This window comes from Acipenser ruthenus, chromosome 7 (genome assembly GCF_902713425.1).
Source record: "Acipenser ruthenus chromosome 7, fAciRut3.2 maternal haplotype, whole genome shotgun sequence".
Lineage (NCBI taxonomy): Eukaryota > Metazoa > Chordata > Actinopteri > Acipenseriformes > Acipenseridae > Acipenser > Acipenser ruthenus.
The window spans coordinates 43,013,996-43,032,245 of record NC_081195.1 but is presented as its reverse complement, the minus strand read 5'-3'; the positions used below and the strand labels follow the sequence as shown (position 1 = coordinate 43,032,245).

Genomic DNA, 18,250 nt, shown 5'->3' with positions numbered 1-18,250 from the left:
AGCCCTTTATTTTAGTGGACCGAATATTCCACAGGTTTTATATATTTTTTAAATGTAGCGACTTTTATTTTAGCGTTTTTTCACCTGTTTTTTTATGATGTGGTCTGAAAGAATGAAAACTATGTTGTCCCTCGCTAATATTGACACTGTTGTGCTGTATATTCAATATGCCAGACACAACGTATGTCCCCCAATAATAACCAATTTAATGTGACGCTAGGTCACCGGGAATTGCATGATCCAAAGAGACACCATTTTTTTATTATTATTTTGACCCCAAAGGTAGGACAAAAATAAACAGAACAGATACAAGTAGTTCATTAAATCGCTAAAATTAAAAACGGGATTAAAAGAGGGCATATAAACTCATACTCTACAGAGTTTAAACTAACTGCGATCGAACACTTGGAAAAGAGTAAGAAGCTTTCAGAAATACTGATGAACTCCAGTGGTTTGAAACGCAAGATGTGGACTACAATAATACAAATTCTGAATTTGAAATCCAATTGCTTTTTGCAATGGAAAGAAAGTCTGACTCATACCAACAGAAAAAAGTAACAGGTAGGCTCTGTGTTTTACTTGCAGCCACATGTACACTGTAACATTTTCTATGTAAGTTTAAAAATGAAATATTTCTGTAAAATGTGTGCAGTACATGTATAGTATCATAACTTGTCAATGTGGCACCATGATCTACTTTGTGTTAATTGTGTACTAAGTAACAAGGACCAGGGGTCACAAATGGAGATTCGATAAAGGGGCATTCAGAACAGAAAATAGGAGACACATTTTTACACAGAGAATTGTGAGGGTCTGGAACCAACTCCCCAGTAATGTTGTTGAAGCTGACACCCTGGGATCCTTCAAGAAGCTGCTTGATGAGATTCTGGCATCAATAGGCTACAAACAACCAAACGAGCAAGATGGGCCGAATGGCCTCCTCTCGTTTGTAAACTTTCTTATGTTCTTAAGTAGGCTATAGTTAAAAAAAAAAAAAAAAAAAAAAATAGTTTTAATTAAAACTAATGTTTTAGTATTTTCGCATTGTGCAGTAATGTGTGTAGTGCAGCAGCATGATTTATTTGGTGTTACTGGTAGCCTGTCATGGGTGACTTCAGACCACGAAGTTTATTAAACAAAATAAAATAAACCAAACACAAACAATAAACAGAACAAAAACACATTAACAAACTAAATGGCACAATGGCCAAAACAAAAGGTCTGTACAAACACTCACGGGCACACGTAAGCAGACAGGGTGAGACAGCACGGAACACAGAAAATCCTCCACCTCTCGCCTACATCAACATTAACTGTAACTAACCATTTCACCACCCAGGATCACCTTATTTATACAAACATTTGCCCTCTGTGTGAGTGTGTGTGTGGTGCCCTGTGATGGACTGGCGTCCTGTCCAGGGTGTAGTCTCGCCTTGCGCCCTGTGTGTGCCGGGTTAGGCTCCGGCTCACCGCGACCCTGTAAAGGAGTAAGCAGTTAATGATAATGGATGGATGGATTACATGGGTAAACAAATTATTAATTATTTGATTTACTAATAAGCAATTTAAGCATTATGTTTGCACTTTCACAGGTATCAGGTTTCTGCAGTGATGTACAGTAATGTATTCCCCCCCCCCCCCCCCCTCAATTTCTCCAGGTGTTTGACATAGAGAGCGCTACCTTGCTGTCAGAAATTAAAACTGGTCGGCATAGCACCATTCAGTCCTGTGACTTCTGTCCCAGCAGTCAACTGGTGGCTATAGCTCTGTCCCATTACACTGTAGAGGTTTGTGAATTTGTTTTTATTATTATTATTATTATTATTATTATTATTATTATTATTATTATTATTATTATTATTATTAATATTTTATTTTATTTATTTATTTATTTATTTATTTATTTATTTCACTTTGTGCCCACAGGGCCAGCATAGGTACATCTCAATAGTGCAGCACTAATACAAAGGGAGACCTAAACAGACCATACTCAATGATAAACAATATTATACATCCAAGCAATAGCAATAAAAACACACATATACATACAAATCACACATATATTAAAAGATACAGATATTTATATTTTAAATTAAAATGACATTTCAACTGAAACAAGTTATTTCTAAATAAATTATATAATTATAAATTATAAAGAAGTAACTTTTTTTATTATTATTATTATTTTTATTTTTTTTAAAATAATTTCTTTATGCTGTGTGTTCATTTTTGATTACCGTATTATTAAACTAATGATGTATTCATTTAATTGTTCCTTCTATTGTTCACATTAGTTATGGGACCTTGAGTCCAATAAGAAAGTGGCTGATTGTAGTGGACACCTGAGCTGGGTTCACTGTGTGAGGTTCTCTCCTGATGGATCAGTACTGCTCTCATCCTCCGATGACCAGACTGTCAGGGTAAGGTCTTCAAAACAAGCTCTTATTATTCTGAAACATGCATACAACTGCACAGATGTGTGCAAATAAAGAATCTGCAGGAAAAAAACCATCATTTGAAATCTTATATAATGCACTTACACTTATATGCATGTCTTGTTTTACATAAATGCTGCAATTGGAGTTTTCTTGCTTTGTTTGCTTTTACTGAGTCTTCCTTTACTTCGTTATATATCATTCAGCATAATGCATAATCCCCACATTTATGTTATGTCATATCATGAGGTCTTCAGGATTAAAGTCCAAATACTTAGGCATGATAGTCCTTATAGATAGAAGTGTAAGACTGCATAGTATTAATGGTCAATATATGTGATGGTCTTTGGTGAAGCACTTATTGGAGAAAGAATAAAGTGTTTTTACCTCTGAATGGCCAGTGTAAACACAGCCTAAATTTAAAGTGAAACTGAGCCTCCTGGGTACGGCTGTGTCTCTAAAGTGTGTGGTTTGAAAATGGTGAGGGGAAATGAAGTGGTGTTAAACCATTAACACTCAATACTCAGGTTCCTGTCTTAAAGATTAGTGCCACTGGGATAATAAATGTGTTAAGTGAAGGATTTCTGTTCACTGCTCACAGCCCCGATGAATGTCATCTAAGGTCCTTTTTTTCAAGTTATAACTTTAATGGGAAAGATGTTTTTGAACTTAAGCAATTGTGACCAACTCACTGGTCTAACCACATTCATTCAGTCCCCTTTGAATTTGGAGGTGAAGTATCCCTAAGTAAAGTAGTAAAATATTTTGGTGCTTTCATCAGTGTACTGATTAAAAGTGTATGTGGTGGTATCATTATGTGAGTTAGGAAGGGGTTGAAACAGTCTTGAGGATCTCCTATTGGAACCAGCTTGCTACTAAGACCATTTTACTCAGTCTTTCTTGGTCATAATAATATAGGGTATTGTGCTGGATATTGTCCTTTTGCAGTTTCCAGTCATTATAGGATTATAGGTAATCTAGGAGCCAAATCTATTTTAAAGCCTTCAATGCTGTATTATTTTCTGCCAGCTTTGGGAGACCAAGAAAGTGCACCCATCATCTGCTGTGTCCTTGAAGCGTGACTCTGATGTACTTTTCCACCACAATGAAATTAGTGTGGTAGCGCCTGACAGCAGGAAACGTTTGCAGGTACAACCTCCTCCGTTAAAATAATGGTTATATATATATATATATATATATATATATATATATATATATATATATATATATATATATATATATATATATATAAACATTAATTACAATAAAGAAATATATTTCATACATTTAATATACATATAAATATGTGAAAGTTTGAGTACATGGTGACGGGGTTAGAAGGTACTTACATGGCTGAAATAACCAGGTTTCTTTTAATTTCTTGCATGTCAGCTGAGAAATGGAAAGACAGGGGAAGTGATATATCAGTCTGAGGAACAGGAGTCTCGCATTCGCTGCTGCTGTCTCAGTAAAGACCCTCAGGCTGCTGTCTTGGCACGAGAGGATGGAACTGTAAAGGTAAATGGCTTTCATGCACTTAGTCCACCTAAATCTCACCTAGGGCTTTTTTTTATAGCCAAATGCCTAGGAATGATAAGTAGCCATTTCTGTCTGTTTTCCCTTAATCCTCAAGGTGATCCTTTATACAAGTATGAAATGTAACCATTACCTAATGGGTAAAGACCCCGAAACCTGAATATTCAATACCTAAGCCGCTTGGCTGAGCCTGTGATGTAGTCATGCCCGCTCCCGAGGGTATAAAGGAATTGCAAGCACAGATCTCAGTGCATTTTTCCTTTCAGGATCTGACCTGACAGGAGGAGCCTGTTATCAAGGAAGTACTTGTTACTTATGACTGTATAATTCTTGCTAATTATTGTGTTTTAAATAATGTATGCAATATTTTATTTACGCTGTAATATATATATATTTTTTATTAATTATGTGTATATTGTGCACCACAGCATGTCGCTTGTTAAGTCCCACAGCTGCCTTATGCCCCGCGTGAAGCTAGCGGCTTGAATCGCTCCTTCCCAGGGATCAAGCAACAGAACTCGGCTGACTTGTGCTCTCCTCACAGACTACTTAGCTCCGACTGGAGTTAAATTTAAATTCTCGTTTTAAGTAAGGAGATGTTTATTTCCTGAACTGTAATTGTGTTATTACTTCTCAAAGTACATGGAAGCTATCCTGGCCCCATTGAGACCCAGAGGTAATCAGAGTGCTCAATTATCTGGAAGCTCCAGCACAGGCAGAGGACCATGTGTGAATCATGCGGTAAAGCCAGTGTGCTTGGACTCCAGGTCCATACTGTCCACTCTGTCGGATGGCAGAGTGCAGAGAATAGCTGCCTGTTTGGAGCTTTTTCAGCTCAACAGAGCACTCACGGTAGTAACATTCCAGAAACTTCTGAGCATGATGGCAGCAGCTTCCCAGACTTCCTTTGGGTCTCCTGCACATGCGCCCTCTGCAGGCCTGGTTTAACAGGGTTTTTCAGAAGGCAGGACAAAGGTTACACTCCTTACCAATCCTGCTTTTTTGCCAAACATTATCTCAGCATTTCATGTCAACCAGTCTGTGGAATTGGAGGCTTTCCATCCACTTCCTTTCCAGTCTGACAGAGAGTGGTAGCCCCATACACTCTGTCCAGTGTTCGCCCTAGCATGTTATGTTGACAGGACGAAAAGTTGCAGGCAGTCCGAACAATTTTTTTGTTTGCTAAGTCCCATGGTCAAGCCCTGTCTAAGCAGAGGCTGTCCAAATGGATAGCAGACATTTTTAGGACTGCCTATGAGCTGGCCAACTTGCCCCTTCAGAAAAGCTGACTGCCCATTCCACCAGGGACATGGCTACTTCGTGGGCTTTTTTCTAGGGTGCATCTGTCAAAGACGCATGCAATGCAGAAGTGTGGGCTACTCCCCATACCTTCACTAGGTTCTACAGACTAAATGTCGTGGATCCTCAAAACCCTGGTTTTAGAGTGTTAAGGGCTTCCGAGTCGACCCTTACAACACAGGCATAGAGGTGAGTTTCACCCTAGCTACTTGTTACTGGGGTTACTTGTTACTGGGTTTAATTATTTAAAACCTATTAAAGACATAAAAAAAAAAAGAATAAGGTGAATAGGCCTTGTCATATAACTTGGTATGTTTATTAATCACATTTCAGAAATGTGTAGTTCTTGAGTAAGTTACTTCCCTTTTGTCAAAAGTCTGTGTAAACCAGACCACTCAGGACTATGTATTTGATTTGTATGGGTGTGTGCAAGTACATGTGATTGAATGTGTTGGAGTGTACAGCTGTAGGATGTTTATCTACTGTATGTGTGGGAGGAAAAAAAACACATGTCATAAATTTTTGTGTATCACATTCATCCTTTTACAAATGTAGGGTCTATTTCTGCATGTTGTACATGATTTCCATTACACGAGAGTAGATGTTAAAACTTCATGCTGATTTGAACTCGGCTCTCGCCAAGATAAGCACCAACTAAGACGTAGCTTTACAGTAAACTAATGTGATCCATATGCATCTCCATCCATTTACGTTTCCTTCCATATGATGATGTAGATATCCTTCTGTCTGGTGTTAATGGCTGAAGTGTAATGCTGGCTCCAGGGATCAGCTTATTTTGCCTCCCTGGCGCATCAGCACACACAACGGCTGCGATGCTGGCTCCGGGGATCAACCAAAGTGCGGCCTCCCCAGCGCATCAGCATGACAACCGTCTGGATTGAGCTAAGTAGGGTACATCTCTGGGGTTTTCAAGTGGGCACCTTCCATCCTCAGTGTTTCGTCGACTAGCCCACAACACCTCAAGAGGGCTCGACGGTGATTCTGGCGTCCCAGCATCACCCCCCTCCGTCCCCCACTCAACTCAGCCCAGCTTACTTACCTGTCCCCAGCCAGAATCTTTCCGTCTCAACCACAGCCAGTTGCTGCTCCTCTCTGCTGCTTCAGATAAGTTCTTCACTGTGCGACGCAACTCTTGGCCACTGAATCCGACGTCTGAATGGGTCTTTATAAAAGTTAGCTCTCGCACGCTCCTTCTTTTTGTAGCGTTTCCGTAGGCGCTCAGCTCTGCGCAATGTTGCAAGCTTATCTTTTATGACCCTTTGTAAGAGATTGAGTCCCTCCTTCTGACTTTGTTCTGCTCTTCTCCATTGGTTCCTCAGCTGTCTCCTTTCTCTAACTAAGCGTTCAATCTCCTGCTGGCGTCTAGACTTTCCAGGAATAGTTTGTACTTTTTCCTTCCTTTTTTCAACTCCAAACCTCTCACTTCCATATGCGTAGATGATGTCCCCAAATTTATCCAGCTTCTTTTCAACTGTTCCACTTAATCTTTCCAATGCAACGCAGAGATCTGTGTTTACTGTGTCCCATGCAGTTTTCTCACAAGCTCTTGGCCATTTAACTCCAGGCTTGTGCCCGTTGAGGTTCTTTTCTCTCTTATGCTGGTTTGTCTGACCGGGTTCACAAGGATCATTAGGTTCATCACTAACTGTGTCCATGCAAGTCCTCCTCACATCTATGACAGGGGTGCTGATATCCTGCGAACTGTGGTTTGCTTCCTGTCGCTGGATTTCATTCGACTGACTTGACTGACTTCGTAAGAAGTACTGATCAATGCGAGGCCCTTGTCCCTTCTCCCTCAAGCATTTCATTCTCCCTTGATGAATCTTCAAACCCCTGACCGTTGTCGCCTTGCTCCAGCCGCAGACACAAACCTGGAGTTCCATGTCTTTGTTAACTGCAGATCTTGAACTAGTCTTTTGTGAAGTACTCTCCATACTCATATCCGTTTCCGTTCCTAAGTCGTTAACCGTGTTGTCCAACGTTGAGTCATCTTCCGCCCCCGCTCTCGCAGACTCTAGGGGTATTTTTCTCTTTAATTTCTTAGAAGCCTTGGGCGGGTGTCTCCAGCATCCTGTAAACACAGAGCTGGATACTGCCGACAAGGGTAGCTAACCCTTACCAGCCCCAATGGGGTCTCTTTCCTCCTGTCAGCTGTCTCTCCAGGCTGTCACAAGGTCTTTCCCTTGTTGCCAGCTGCACGTATCCAGATCTTCATGATTTCCATTACACGAGAGTAGATGTTAAAACTTCATGCTGATTTGAACTCGGCTCTCGCCAAGATAAGCACCAACTAAGACGTAGCTTTACAGTAAACTAATGTGATCCATATGCATCTCCATCCATTTACGTTTCCTTCCATATGATGATGTAGATATCCTTCTGTCTGGTGTTAATGGCTGAAGTGTAATGCTGGCTCCAGGGATCAGCTTATTTTGCCTCCCTGGCGCATCAGCACACACAACGGCTGCGATGCTGGCTCCGGGGATCAACCAAAGTGCGGCCTCCCCAGCGCATCAGCATGACAACCGTCTGGATTGAGCTAAGTAGGGTACATCTCTGGGGTTTTCAAGTGGGCACCTTCCATCCTCAGTGTTTCGTCGACTAGCCCACGACACCTCAAGAGGGCTCGACGGTGATTCTGGCGTCCCAGCATCACCCCCCTCCGTCCCCCACTCAACTCAGCCCAGCTTACTTACCTGTCCCCAGCCAGAATCTTTCCGTCTCAACCACAGCCAGTTGCTGCTCCTCTCTGCTGCTTCAGATAAGTTCTTCACTGTGCGACGCAACTCTTGGCCACTGAATCCGACGTCTCTGAGAAACCGGGTTGTAGAGTGTGACACAAATCCTCGACAACCCACTTCCACTGGGTAAACCCGAACTCTCCATCCTCGCTGTTCCGCTTCAGTGGCTAGTTGAGCATACCGCAGTTTCTTCCTCTCATACGCCTCATCTACAGCGTCCTCCCATGGCACTGTTAACTCTACCAGGTGAACAAGGCGTGCTGATCCAGACCACAAGACAATATCTGGTCGAAGGTTAGTGGTGGCAATCTCAGGTGGAAAAATAAGCCGTTGACCAACATCTGCCAGCAGATTATGTGTTATATATAAGGTGCTTGGTGTACTCAACTAATAATAATCTGTGATGTTTACTATGATGGTTTTCATGGGGTAGTAGATGTAAGCAAACCCAAACATGCATAAGTATGCGTTATATTTAAAACAATTATGGTAAACATACTTTAGAAGAAGACTTTAATAGTAAAATATTTCTTTTTTGAGTGATAATGACACTGCCCTATTCAGATGAACTTCCAGTGCCTTCAGATTTGCAGTTCCCTTCTAGTAATAGCAAGGAGCATATGATTATGATTTTGTCTTCATTTATTAGCCACCATTTAAATTATTTGCTCGGAATGAACTAGATTGTGGTGTGTGTCGTAAAACCTTCAACCATTTCCTTAGGCCCTGTATTTTAATGCCTCTAACTTGTAGTTATACACAGCATGACGGGTTAGAGACAGACATGTACCAGTTTCTGAGTTTTCTGCATTGAAACAAAATGGAATTTGCTTCATTATGCTTTTATTTAGTACCTTGTGTGCCACCTAGTTTTGTTTGAAGCTGGAAATGGATGCCCCTGTGCTATTATATTCCGTTGCCATTCCCCAGGCTATTTGTTAGCATTTTGAAAAAAAAAGAGAACACATCTACAGAAGCCTTTAAATGTTTCCATTGTTTTTATATATTTTATTGTAGGCAGGTGTGATGTCCCCCAAGCAGGTACTAAGGAACATTGGCTGGTGGACACTGCAGCTTCTGACACTCCAGCAGAGCCTCTTAACAGCACTAGGACTAGAGAATGGCACAGTAAAGGTGTGAGGACAGCTCCTGCATCTCACAACACTAATGCTTACTCTGCATATACTGCAGCTGTGGCCAGAAGTTTGAGGTCACCTAGAATTTTAGAATTGAGACATAATAAAAAATAAACTATATGAACATAATGACATAATAACTTTTATTTAACATCATATAATCAAATTGACTACAAAAATGATATTGCAAAAGTCTACCGAAAGCCATAACAGTAGTACAGTATTTAATGTTTTAAAATGTCAAGTTAGATTTTCACATTTCTAAATGTGTTAGTTTTTCATTAAGTTTATGGAAAACTACAAAGCGTTATGTAATTCAATATGATACTGTAACATTATTCAGCAGGTTTCATTCGACTTTATGCAGCAAAATGTGTTCATTCTATAGGTTGATATAAAACTTTTGGCCATAGCTGTATTCTGCTGTAGTACTTTAGTTTATGCACTTATACTAATACAGCACAAGTTTTAAAGTGTGTGCATATATTCACCTGTAAGTCGCCTTGGATAAAGGTGTCTGCCAAATAAACTATAATAATAATAATAATAATAATAATAATAATAATAATAATAATAATAATAACAACAACAACATTTATAGATAGATAAGCACAAAACGCATTATGCGAAAAGCAGTTACAGTTCTGTTTAAGCTGAAAGCAGTATGTACTTTTTTTTTTATCTATTTCTGCACTGAAATGGGAAATGTCATTCTGAGAGGTCCATTCAGGTACATTGGAAGCCATCTTGAGGCAGGGAATGCAATTTAAAAGTTTAAAAAAGTGGTCAAAATGTAAAAAAAAATAATAATAAATTAAAACAATACACACACCTTACGTAAACAGTTGTAGCAACGCATGGGAACATGTAACATAAATAAAATAAAAAGGTCTTTATGTATCTTTTAAGTAAGGTAAAACTTGTGTCAAAGAAAATGTGGTCTCAGTGATTAACTTCTCTTGGTAGCCAGGACATTTTAGGACAGTAAATCAACAGCCTTAAAGCAGCCCTAAATGTTCAGTCCCTTTAGTTATCAGTTGTCCTGGTTTCACTGTATATGTTTTGTTGCCAGTCACAGAATCTTTAACTGAACTACCTGCCACGAAAACATATAACAATAAGAACACCCGCTGCACATTCTACTGGAATCTTTGCCAGGTCTGAGTGAGGGATTCTTACTCGAGAGCCTAAAACAGGGTTAGCACACTGGGACGACTATTTGTGAATAACTGAGCTAGGCTAACATGCCCACCATAGTGACAGAGACCTATGTTACCCACTGTGGTAAAATTGTACATTCATAATAGTTGTTGAATGTAGCCATTGGCAATCTTGTGTTTTGTTTTGTTTAAGTAATGAGTTACTAACAGTAAATGCACACTGTTGCCTGTTCTGCTGTTAAACACATTTACTGTTCGTAGCAAAACAGCTTTCATAACGTGCATTTCAAGTTATTGCTTGTTTGAGTAATCTTATTTCTTTGAGCACAGATGCCACCATTTCTCCATATCAACAAGTCTGTCTGGCCTTCACTAGTCATTTGTTGTTTTGTGGGGGGGGGGGGGGGGTCTGGTGTGTGCAAAGTGTCAACATGGAGCGAATCCTCCTACATTCGAAGCTCCATCACTGATCTAAAAATAAACTATATTTAGATCAGCGAACTCCATCTCTCAACATGCGTCGGGTTTATGACACAGGAGCGCTGCCATTAAGATATCCCAGCCGCACTCGCACTTCCAAAGCAGTCAAACGGCTTCTACTGCGATTAATGAAAGCGCAGAAACATGATGAGGACAGCAACAACATGTGTTGCCAAGTTTGTGTTTCTAAAAAAAAAAAAACAACAACATTCATAGTCAGGTGTCCAAAGGAATCTACCTCGGAACGAAATGCTGATATTGAGAATGCTCCACCGGGCAATGAAACACAGTGAGACATAATGTAAACGTATGTCTGCTAGACCAAAACAGTCATGCCTGCCTGGTTTATTTATACCTGAACTGTCAAGTGGTGATCGATTAGTTTTGAACTAGAGAGAGAGAGAGTGACAGAGCAAGACAGTGTGAGAAATGCGTACTATTTGTTGTTTAGTTTGAAGTGTATACTTACCGTTAAAGTGCAGTAACGGTTGTGAAACAAAAACCACAGCTCCAGCTCCTTCATTTTAAAAACACTACATTTTTTAAACTTCATGTTTACTTTTATATGAATAATGTACGTCAATATGTCATTTTTCAAGCTATGATGCGTGACATTTTATTTATTTATTTATTGTAACGCTAATTATTTTTCTAATAACGTTACTTCACATATTAACAATACAGATTGCGTGGTATTTTTTTTATTTATTTTTATTCTTTTGGAGCATATAGAAGATAAACACTTTGCAACTTTATATCTTTGTTTTTATTTATTGTACTTCATTTTTACAATGGAGGTTTATAATATAATTTGGAAATATATGTGTGTGTTTAAAAAATATTTAAGTCTTGTTGGAAGGGGCTTCAGGGTTCAAAGTCTGAAGACAGGAATAGACTGTCAAGTGACAGACTGCACCCTTGTCATAAGAGTTGAGGGACCTCACTGGAAGGAGTTTGATTATGGCAAGGCCCTGACAAAGTTCACAAATGAAAAGGAAAGAAACTTCTGCACAAGAGCTGCAAAAATGTTTCTCCCATGTTTTTTTTTTAACAAGGTAATTTCAGAAGACCTAATTCTTACTGACTAAATGAAACCTGTTTTTAAATTTTAATTTTGTTGTTGTTCTTCAGAAACACAAGGTCAGTATACAAATACTGTGGTTGTGTTGAATTCTAAATCATAAAATCATAAATCATATTCACCCTCTCACTAAAGAAAATATCCCCCTAAAATTTTGGTAGGGAGCCAAATTGGCCCTCAATCAGCAAGTCCTGGAGCAAACATTGCATTTCAAAAACTATGTTTGTAACTAGCTTCATGTGAATTTCTTTTTCTACAAAGTCAAGTTCAAATGTTCTTAGAAAGTGGTCCCAAATGGCTCACAATGCATCTGAGAGCATGTACAACCCCAGAGCTTTGGCCACGACCCGGCCTAAAGATTGGTTTTGCCCCAGGAATTTCAGTCATAATGATCATTGGCCATTTTCACCCATGGATTAGAGTCATGCATACAACCTAGTAAATGTGTTCATTAATGTTACATGCACAGTACACAGTGCTGTAGTCCTCACTTCTAGAAGGTGTACATATTTATGTTTTGATGCACAAGTACTTCATCTGCAGTGCCACACCATTTTTAATGCTGTGTCATGCAGTTCAATGCCAAGTATTTATAAATACACAATCCATTCAAATGCAGCTACAGTATATAACAAAGCTTTGCAACAGATTTTGACAGGTGTGAAAAAGTAATGCAATGTAATTTGCACTTAGTGCGCACCAGTTCTTTCGTGTGCAGACGTCTATTGTATTTGATGCATACCCCCAGCAACAGGGATATATTTGAGGCAGCCAAACACTTTAGTGTTTTACATACACACAATCTAAAGAACCACTTATTCAGTTGCAAAATTGTTTACGACAAGTTACTGCCAATGTCACAATCTGGGAATATAGCCGCCTATATGTCAAAAGGTTGAAAAGAGGTGACAAGCTAGGAGGTCTCCCATTGATAGTCAGTCCTCCTGATTGGTAAGTGGGTTACAACAGGGAAACAACATTTGAATAGGGGATTACAAATTGGGTAGAATTTTAGAATATGGAGGAAAATGATAAAACTATATATATATATATGCATGCATGCATGCTACTGTTAAATTCTACATCGTTTTTGTCATTGCTTTTTTTTTCTTCAGGTTTTGGAAATTCCCAGTGGTAATACCCTATGCACTTTAACAGGACACACAAAAACTGTCTTGCATTGCCAGTTTACACCTGATGGACAGACACTTATAACCTGCTCCGAAGATACAACTGTTAGGGTTAGTAATGTATCATCCTTTAACATATTCAAAAACAGCATTGAATTGTGAACACAAGTCATTATGTGTACAGCTGCAAAGTAACTGTTAAGAGCAACATTTAGTAAAACAAAACATAATATATATATTAGAAGATTCAAGATTTTTTTTTTTAACATATTTGATCTTATTTGTAGCAAATACAACATTAATTAGTGATATCTGATTTTTTTCACATGAAATATTCAATTTACCTTTCAATTTAATCTAGAAATACAGTAATGTACTGCATTGTGTTTCTCCTCCCTTTGACTGCAGGTATGGGACTGGAAGTCTTTGGAATGCAAGGTGCTGAAAGGACACAGTGAACGGGTAAAGAGATTCAGGCTGCTGGATAGTTCAAGGCTCTTGTCCTGGTCCTTTGATGGAACTGTTAAGGTAATAAAATGCTGTGGTAACTATAAAATAATAGTCTGGATAGTGAAATCTGTTCACAAGTCTTTAAATACGTAAGAGAAGGAAGTGAGTACAATTCAGTCTTCAATGCTAGTTCCATTCCTTTTCTGTTCCCTAAGTCCAACAGGCTAAAGAATGTTTATTTATTTAAGAAATTTATTTAAGAAAAAAATTGTGACCTCAGGAATGTGTAACCTTTTGACGTTGGTGTTGATTAGTATTTAGAACCACATAGTTTTAATAGTTTAACAAGGCAATGTTACATGTGTTTAGGTTTTTTTTAGGAATGAAATGTCATTATAAATATCATACATTTCATAAATATAATTTTGTTCCAAATAAGAATATGTATAATAATGGTTTTCACTTGTAAAGCACCTTGCATGGCAATGTCATTGCAAACTTCAGAACCAAGTTAAAATATACAGGAAGTTTATTAAACTGCATGACTACATCAAGCAGATATGAGTAAATAATGTTGCTTATAATTACATTGTGTCTAACTGGTTCGCATTTAAATGCTAATGTTGTTGACACATCTTGTTTAAGATGTTTGATTGAAGATTTTTCAATGCATAAAATGTGACTAATACAGCGCACTTTGACACACAGCATGCTGTTAGTCCAAACTTTAATTAGAAATGCTTATAATTATTCATCACACAACAATCTCTCTCCCACAGAGTATGAATTACTTCCCTACAATCACACATGTTGTAGGTCAGCCCACTACTTGTCAAAATTAATCAAGAAGGTTCTTACAGAATGTTTGAAATGTTAAAATCCTGATTGAAAATGTCAGATTGAATAGATTAACATTTTGAGATTGAATAGATTACCACTTGTTTTCCTAAAAGGCGAGTGATTTGCAACTCTGTGGACCAAAGCCCACTATCCATCCACTAGGTAGATACAGATGGAGTGGGCACCAAGGCTCCAGAATTATTATTATTATTATTATTTATTTCTTAGCAGACGCCCTTATCCAGGGCGACTTACAATGGTTGAATAGTTGCGCCAAAGGCTTTTGTTGGGACCTGAAGGTTTTCTTCTAGCTGTAATTTTTTTGAAGCTGACAGGAACATTCTCATGTCAGCATCAGCTGTCGCTGCCCCCCCACCCCCTCCCCACCACCCCCTCTCTTCACAACAGATAAAGGTTGTGAGCATCCAGAGTAATGTGTTAAAACAACATACCGTAGTAATTCTAGTATGTCCTAACGGGGCTCAGTCAATGACGTTGTTTTAAAAGAATTATGTTTGTTGTATAATCTGTTTAATCTATAAATTAAACTGCAGAGTTTTTCATGAGTGAAATAGAATGATTACTGGTTTGTGGAGTCTTTACACTGCTGTGCCGTCAAATGAAAATATAGTTCTAATCAATAGCTGAGTTTCAGTACTATAAATTATTGGTTTCTGGAGCATAGCTATAGCTATTATTGACTTTGCTAGCTGGTAACTGGCAACATTCAGAATATTGCACCTAAATGTTTGTGCCTATAACTAAGGTTCCTTAAGAGTTAAACTGCAATAAAATAATGTATTGCGCTAAATACATGCCAATAGATGTAAGGCTCTGTTTTCACAGCAGATGCGTTTTTAACATAAAACCATAAATCTTGAGTATCAATGTCAGGACACCATGCTTGAAAGTGTTTTGATACTGGTATGAGCTGTACCATTTTTCCAGATACTTTTTTTCAAGCTAGGACCTGGGACTTATTTCTGACCCTCTCAGTGGCACACTGAAAAATATGACTGCTTTTTTTAATTGCACATTACAAAGATTAACTTTAATAGCAGAATGTATTAAAAATGTTCATGGTGGGACCCAGACATGCCATGACTTGCTTGTATAGTCGACTTGACTTTTCAAGTTTACCATCTCATCTAGTCTTAGACATTACATTTCAATACTTAAATTATGTGCACTAGAACAATGGTCAAATCTTTAGATTTCATCTGTAAACTAACATTTGCTGTTGCCCTTTATAATGCTTTAAGATTTAATGATTAAACACCACATCAAATAATGTCCAATTTAAGTTGAAGGAAGAACCCATTAACATTTGAATACTTGCATAAAAAGTATACAAATTTATAGGGATCTTTAGGCTCTGTAATGATCCCACTCTCTAAAGGGACATAAATGTAATTCAGGGGAACTGTTGGTTTCCTCATAAATCATAGCAAGTGTTCAGGCTCTGCTGCTGTTTAATACATTTTTATATTGTAATGTAAACTGGAATATAGTTGCAAGCACTGTACATACTGTAGATATGATAGTATGAATTAATGAGTTGAACCATTTTCATAAAATTTCATAGAAAAGAAGAATAAAAAACAGAAAAAATACAAACAGTGATATTAAAAATGGTATATGGGATTTATGAAAATGCATACGTAACTAAATCAGCCTGCCGTGAATTGAGACACAAGAATATGAGAGGAGACAGGACTGCCCAAGGAGAATCAAGTAGGCAGACTCAATTAACAGTTTCTCTGTTTTAATTCAGAAACCAAAATACATTAAACTGTGCTCAGGGTCATTTTAAAAGGGGAGTTGCAGTTAAACACGACGAAAACACGGATGCTGGCGAGTAAATGACTCCTGAGAAGAATATTATGTTCATTTAAGGTAGGGCGAAGGAAAGGTCAAACGTGCGTGATGAATCATTACCATTTAGCTAATTTGCATACGCTTTGCGTTGTGTTTTGTATTATTTACGGCATTTCTGACAGCACGCGTGAAGAAGATGTCAGTGCCCAGAGTGAAAGGAAAGTTTGCTTCCAAATGTTTTTTAAACCTCATTCCGTTTAGAAAAAACGTCCTCCATCACACATGTGCCAGCAGAGAAAGTTGAAGTGATCACAACGAGCGATCATATCCCATATATGCAAAAAAGACACTGGGGAAAAAAAAAACACCACTCTACAGCAGGCAGTCCTCAGAAATCCTGCTACGATGTCAACACGAAATGTGCTGCCAGTAATTGTAAAAAGTGGTCAAAAATGATGGACTGAATGGGCTAATACTGTTTCTAAAACACAGAGTAACTATGAGGCACACAGATATAGAGAACATTTTTTAATTCCTAAAAAATTATTTCTTGTAGGAAATCCGTGTGCTGACTGACCCTTACTCATGAGTGCTGTTTACTGCATATAGTTCATTATATCAATATTTTGCCAGAAGACATGCCATTTTTTTTTGTTTTGTTTCAAATAATAGATGTAAAGAAATGTTTTAAAGCTATAAAATTGAAAGGTCGCCATATTACTTTTTATTCTGTATGCCATAGAAGGCTAAAGAAAGCAGACAAATTTATAGATTTAACACAAAAGTTTTTTTTCTAAGATGTTTATGCAAAAAAACAATGAGGTATGTCTTTGCTAAAGTTCACAAAACAAAATTCAATGTACAGTCAGCTTTTTCAGACCAAATAAATGGTTAAGAACAAATACGTAAATAGATATTGGTCTTGTTAAAATGCATTACACTGAAATTTGACCTTTTTGGTCTCAGAATGCATATAAAATGACCCAATCTTAATTAATTGTTAGTAATTTACTTTACACATCTTAAATAATAAATAGTGAGAAAACAAAAAAAAATCTATATTAGTTATTTTTAAAGCCTTTCCTTAGCCCTGCCTTAACTCTCTGTTAGTGGTATGCAGTAGCACAGAGAAGTCATCTATTCTGGTGATGATATAATACTTTTGAAAGCCGTAGGAAAGCACACTAAGCTCATTAAAAGGATAACAAGCTGGCTGTCCAGAGATTCTTGGGCAGGACTTTTTTTTTTTTTTTGCTGGTGGGAAATAAATTGTGCGTTAAGTGTGCAGACCACAGGGAGAGAAAGGCAGTGCGAAATGAAAGAACTCACACATTCAAACAACCTGGAGCGCAAAGAAACCCAGACCAGTAAGGTACCTTATTACCAATTTGATTTAAATCATTTTACTCTGTATTTCTTCCAACGTTCGTTAGTCTGAATTTGATAATCGGAGTCAATGTGGAGGCTAGGGTTACCACTGTTTATTGCCGTTTGGGTATGAGCTACTCTCTCAAAACAATTTTTTTTTTATTTACTCCTTTGCAGGATACAATTTCTGAGCATCTATATTTAAATCAAATTACAAACAGAACCCCTAATGGAGGCACATTTTACAGTATTGGTTTTCATCGGATTTTAGCTTAAGTCTGAGCTGTTAATGTAAATGAGACTTAGAAGAATTATTATGCAATACAAAACCAAGTTACCTGACTACTTTAACACCTTGCACCCCCCTAGAATTAATTCTGTGGAGCCTGTGCGCATACCCAGATGAAAGAGAATTAAAGAGGCCTCCCCTACTGTACAAGAAGGGTGAAATGAAATAAACAAAAGGTCTTGACTACACAGGGAATCAAGCTTGACATTTGCATCAATATTTTGGTTTTACAGATGAATACTCCACATCTTTTACAAAAACAGCAGTACTAGCACCGTTTCGGGTGAAAATAGTGGCCCAGTCTTCAAATTTAACATTTTCAATGTAATTTACTTTTATAAATTAATTGACTTAAAACCCTGACTGAACTTAAAATAGGTAATAAATCTAACATGTACCAAAATATTCCTCATTTTATACAGACGTGCTCAAATGTGTTGGTACCCCTCCACAAAAAACGAAGAAT

At 38.0% G+C, this 18,250-nt stretch overlaps 1 protein-coding gene across 4 annotated transcripts in view; it reads left to right on the top strand.

Annotated features, from left to right (window-relative positions):
• Positions 1 to 18,250, top strand: part of LOC117416074 (apoptotic protease-activating factor 1-like) — a 74,065-nt gene that overhangs the window by 24,803 nt on the left and 31,012 nt on the right. For 3 of the 4 annotated variants that reach the window (XM_034027113.3, XM_034027114.3, XM_034027112.3), the window contains exons 18-24: positions 1,659 to 1,787; positions 2,295 to 2,420; positions 3,465 to 3,584; positions 3,828 to 3,953; positions 9,050 to 9,166; positions 13,005 to 13,130; positions 13,428 to 13,547. In XM_034027113.3, the coding sequence (XP_033883004.3) occupies positions 1,659 to 1,787; positions 2,295 to 2,420; positions 3,465 to 3,584; positions 3,828 to 3,953; positions 9,050 to 9,166; positions 13,005 to 13,130; positions 13,428 to 13,547 (864 nt within the window). The remainder of the gene's footprint in view (positions 1 to 1,658; positions 1,788 to 2,294; positions 2,421 to 3,464; positions 3,585 to 3,827; positions 3,954 to 9,049; positions 9,167 to 13,004; positions 13,131 to 13,427; positions 13,548 to 18,250) is intronic. The other variant, XM_034027115.3, reaches the window with a different exon arrangement.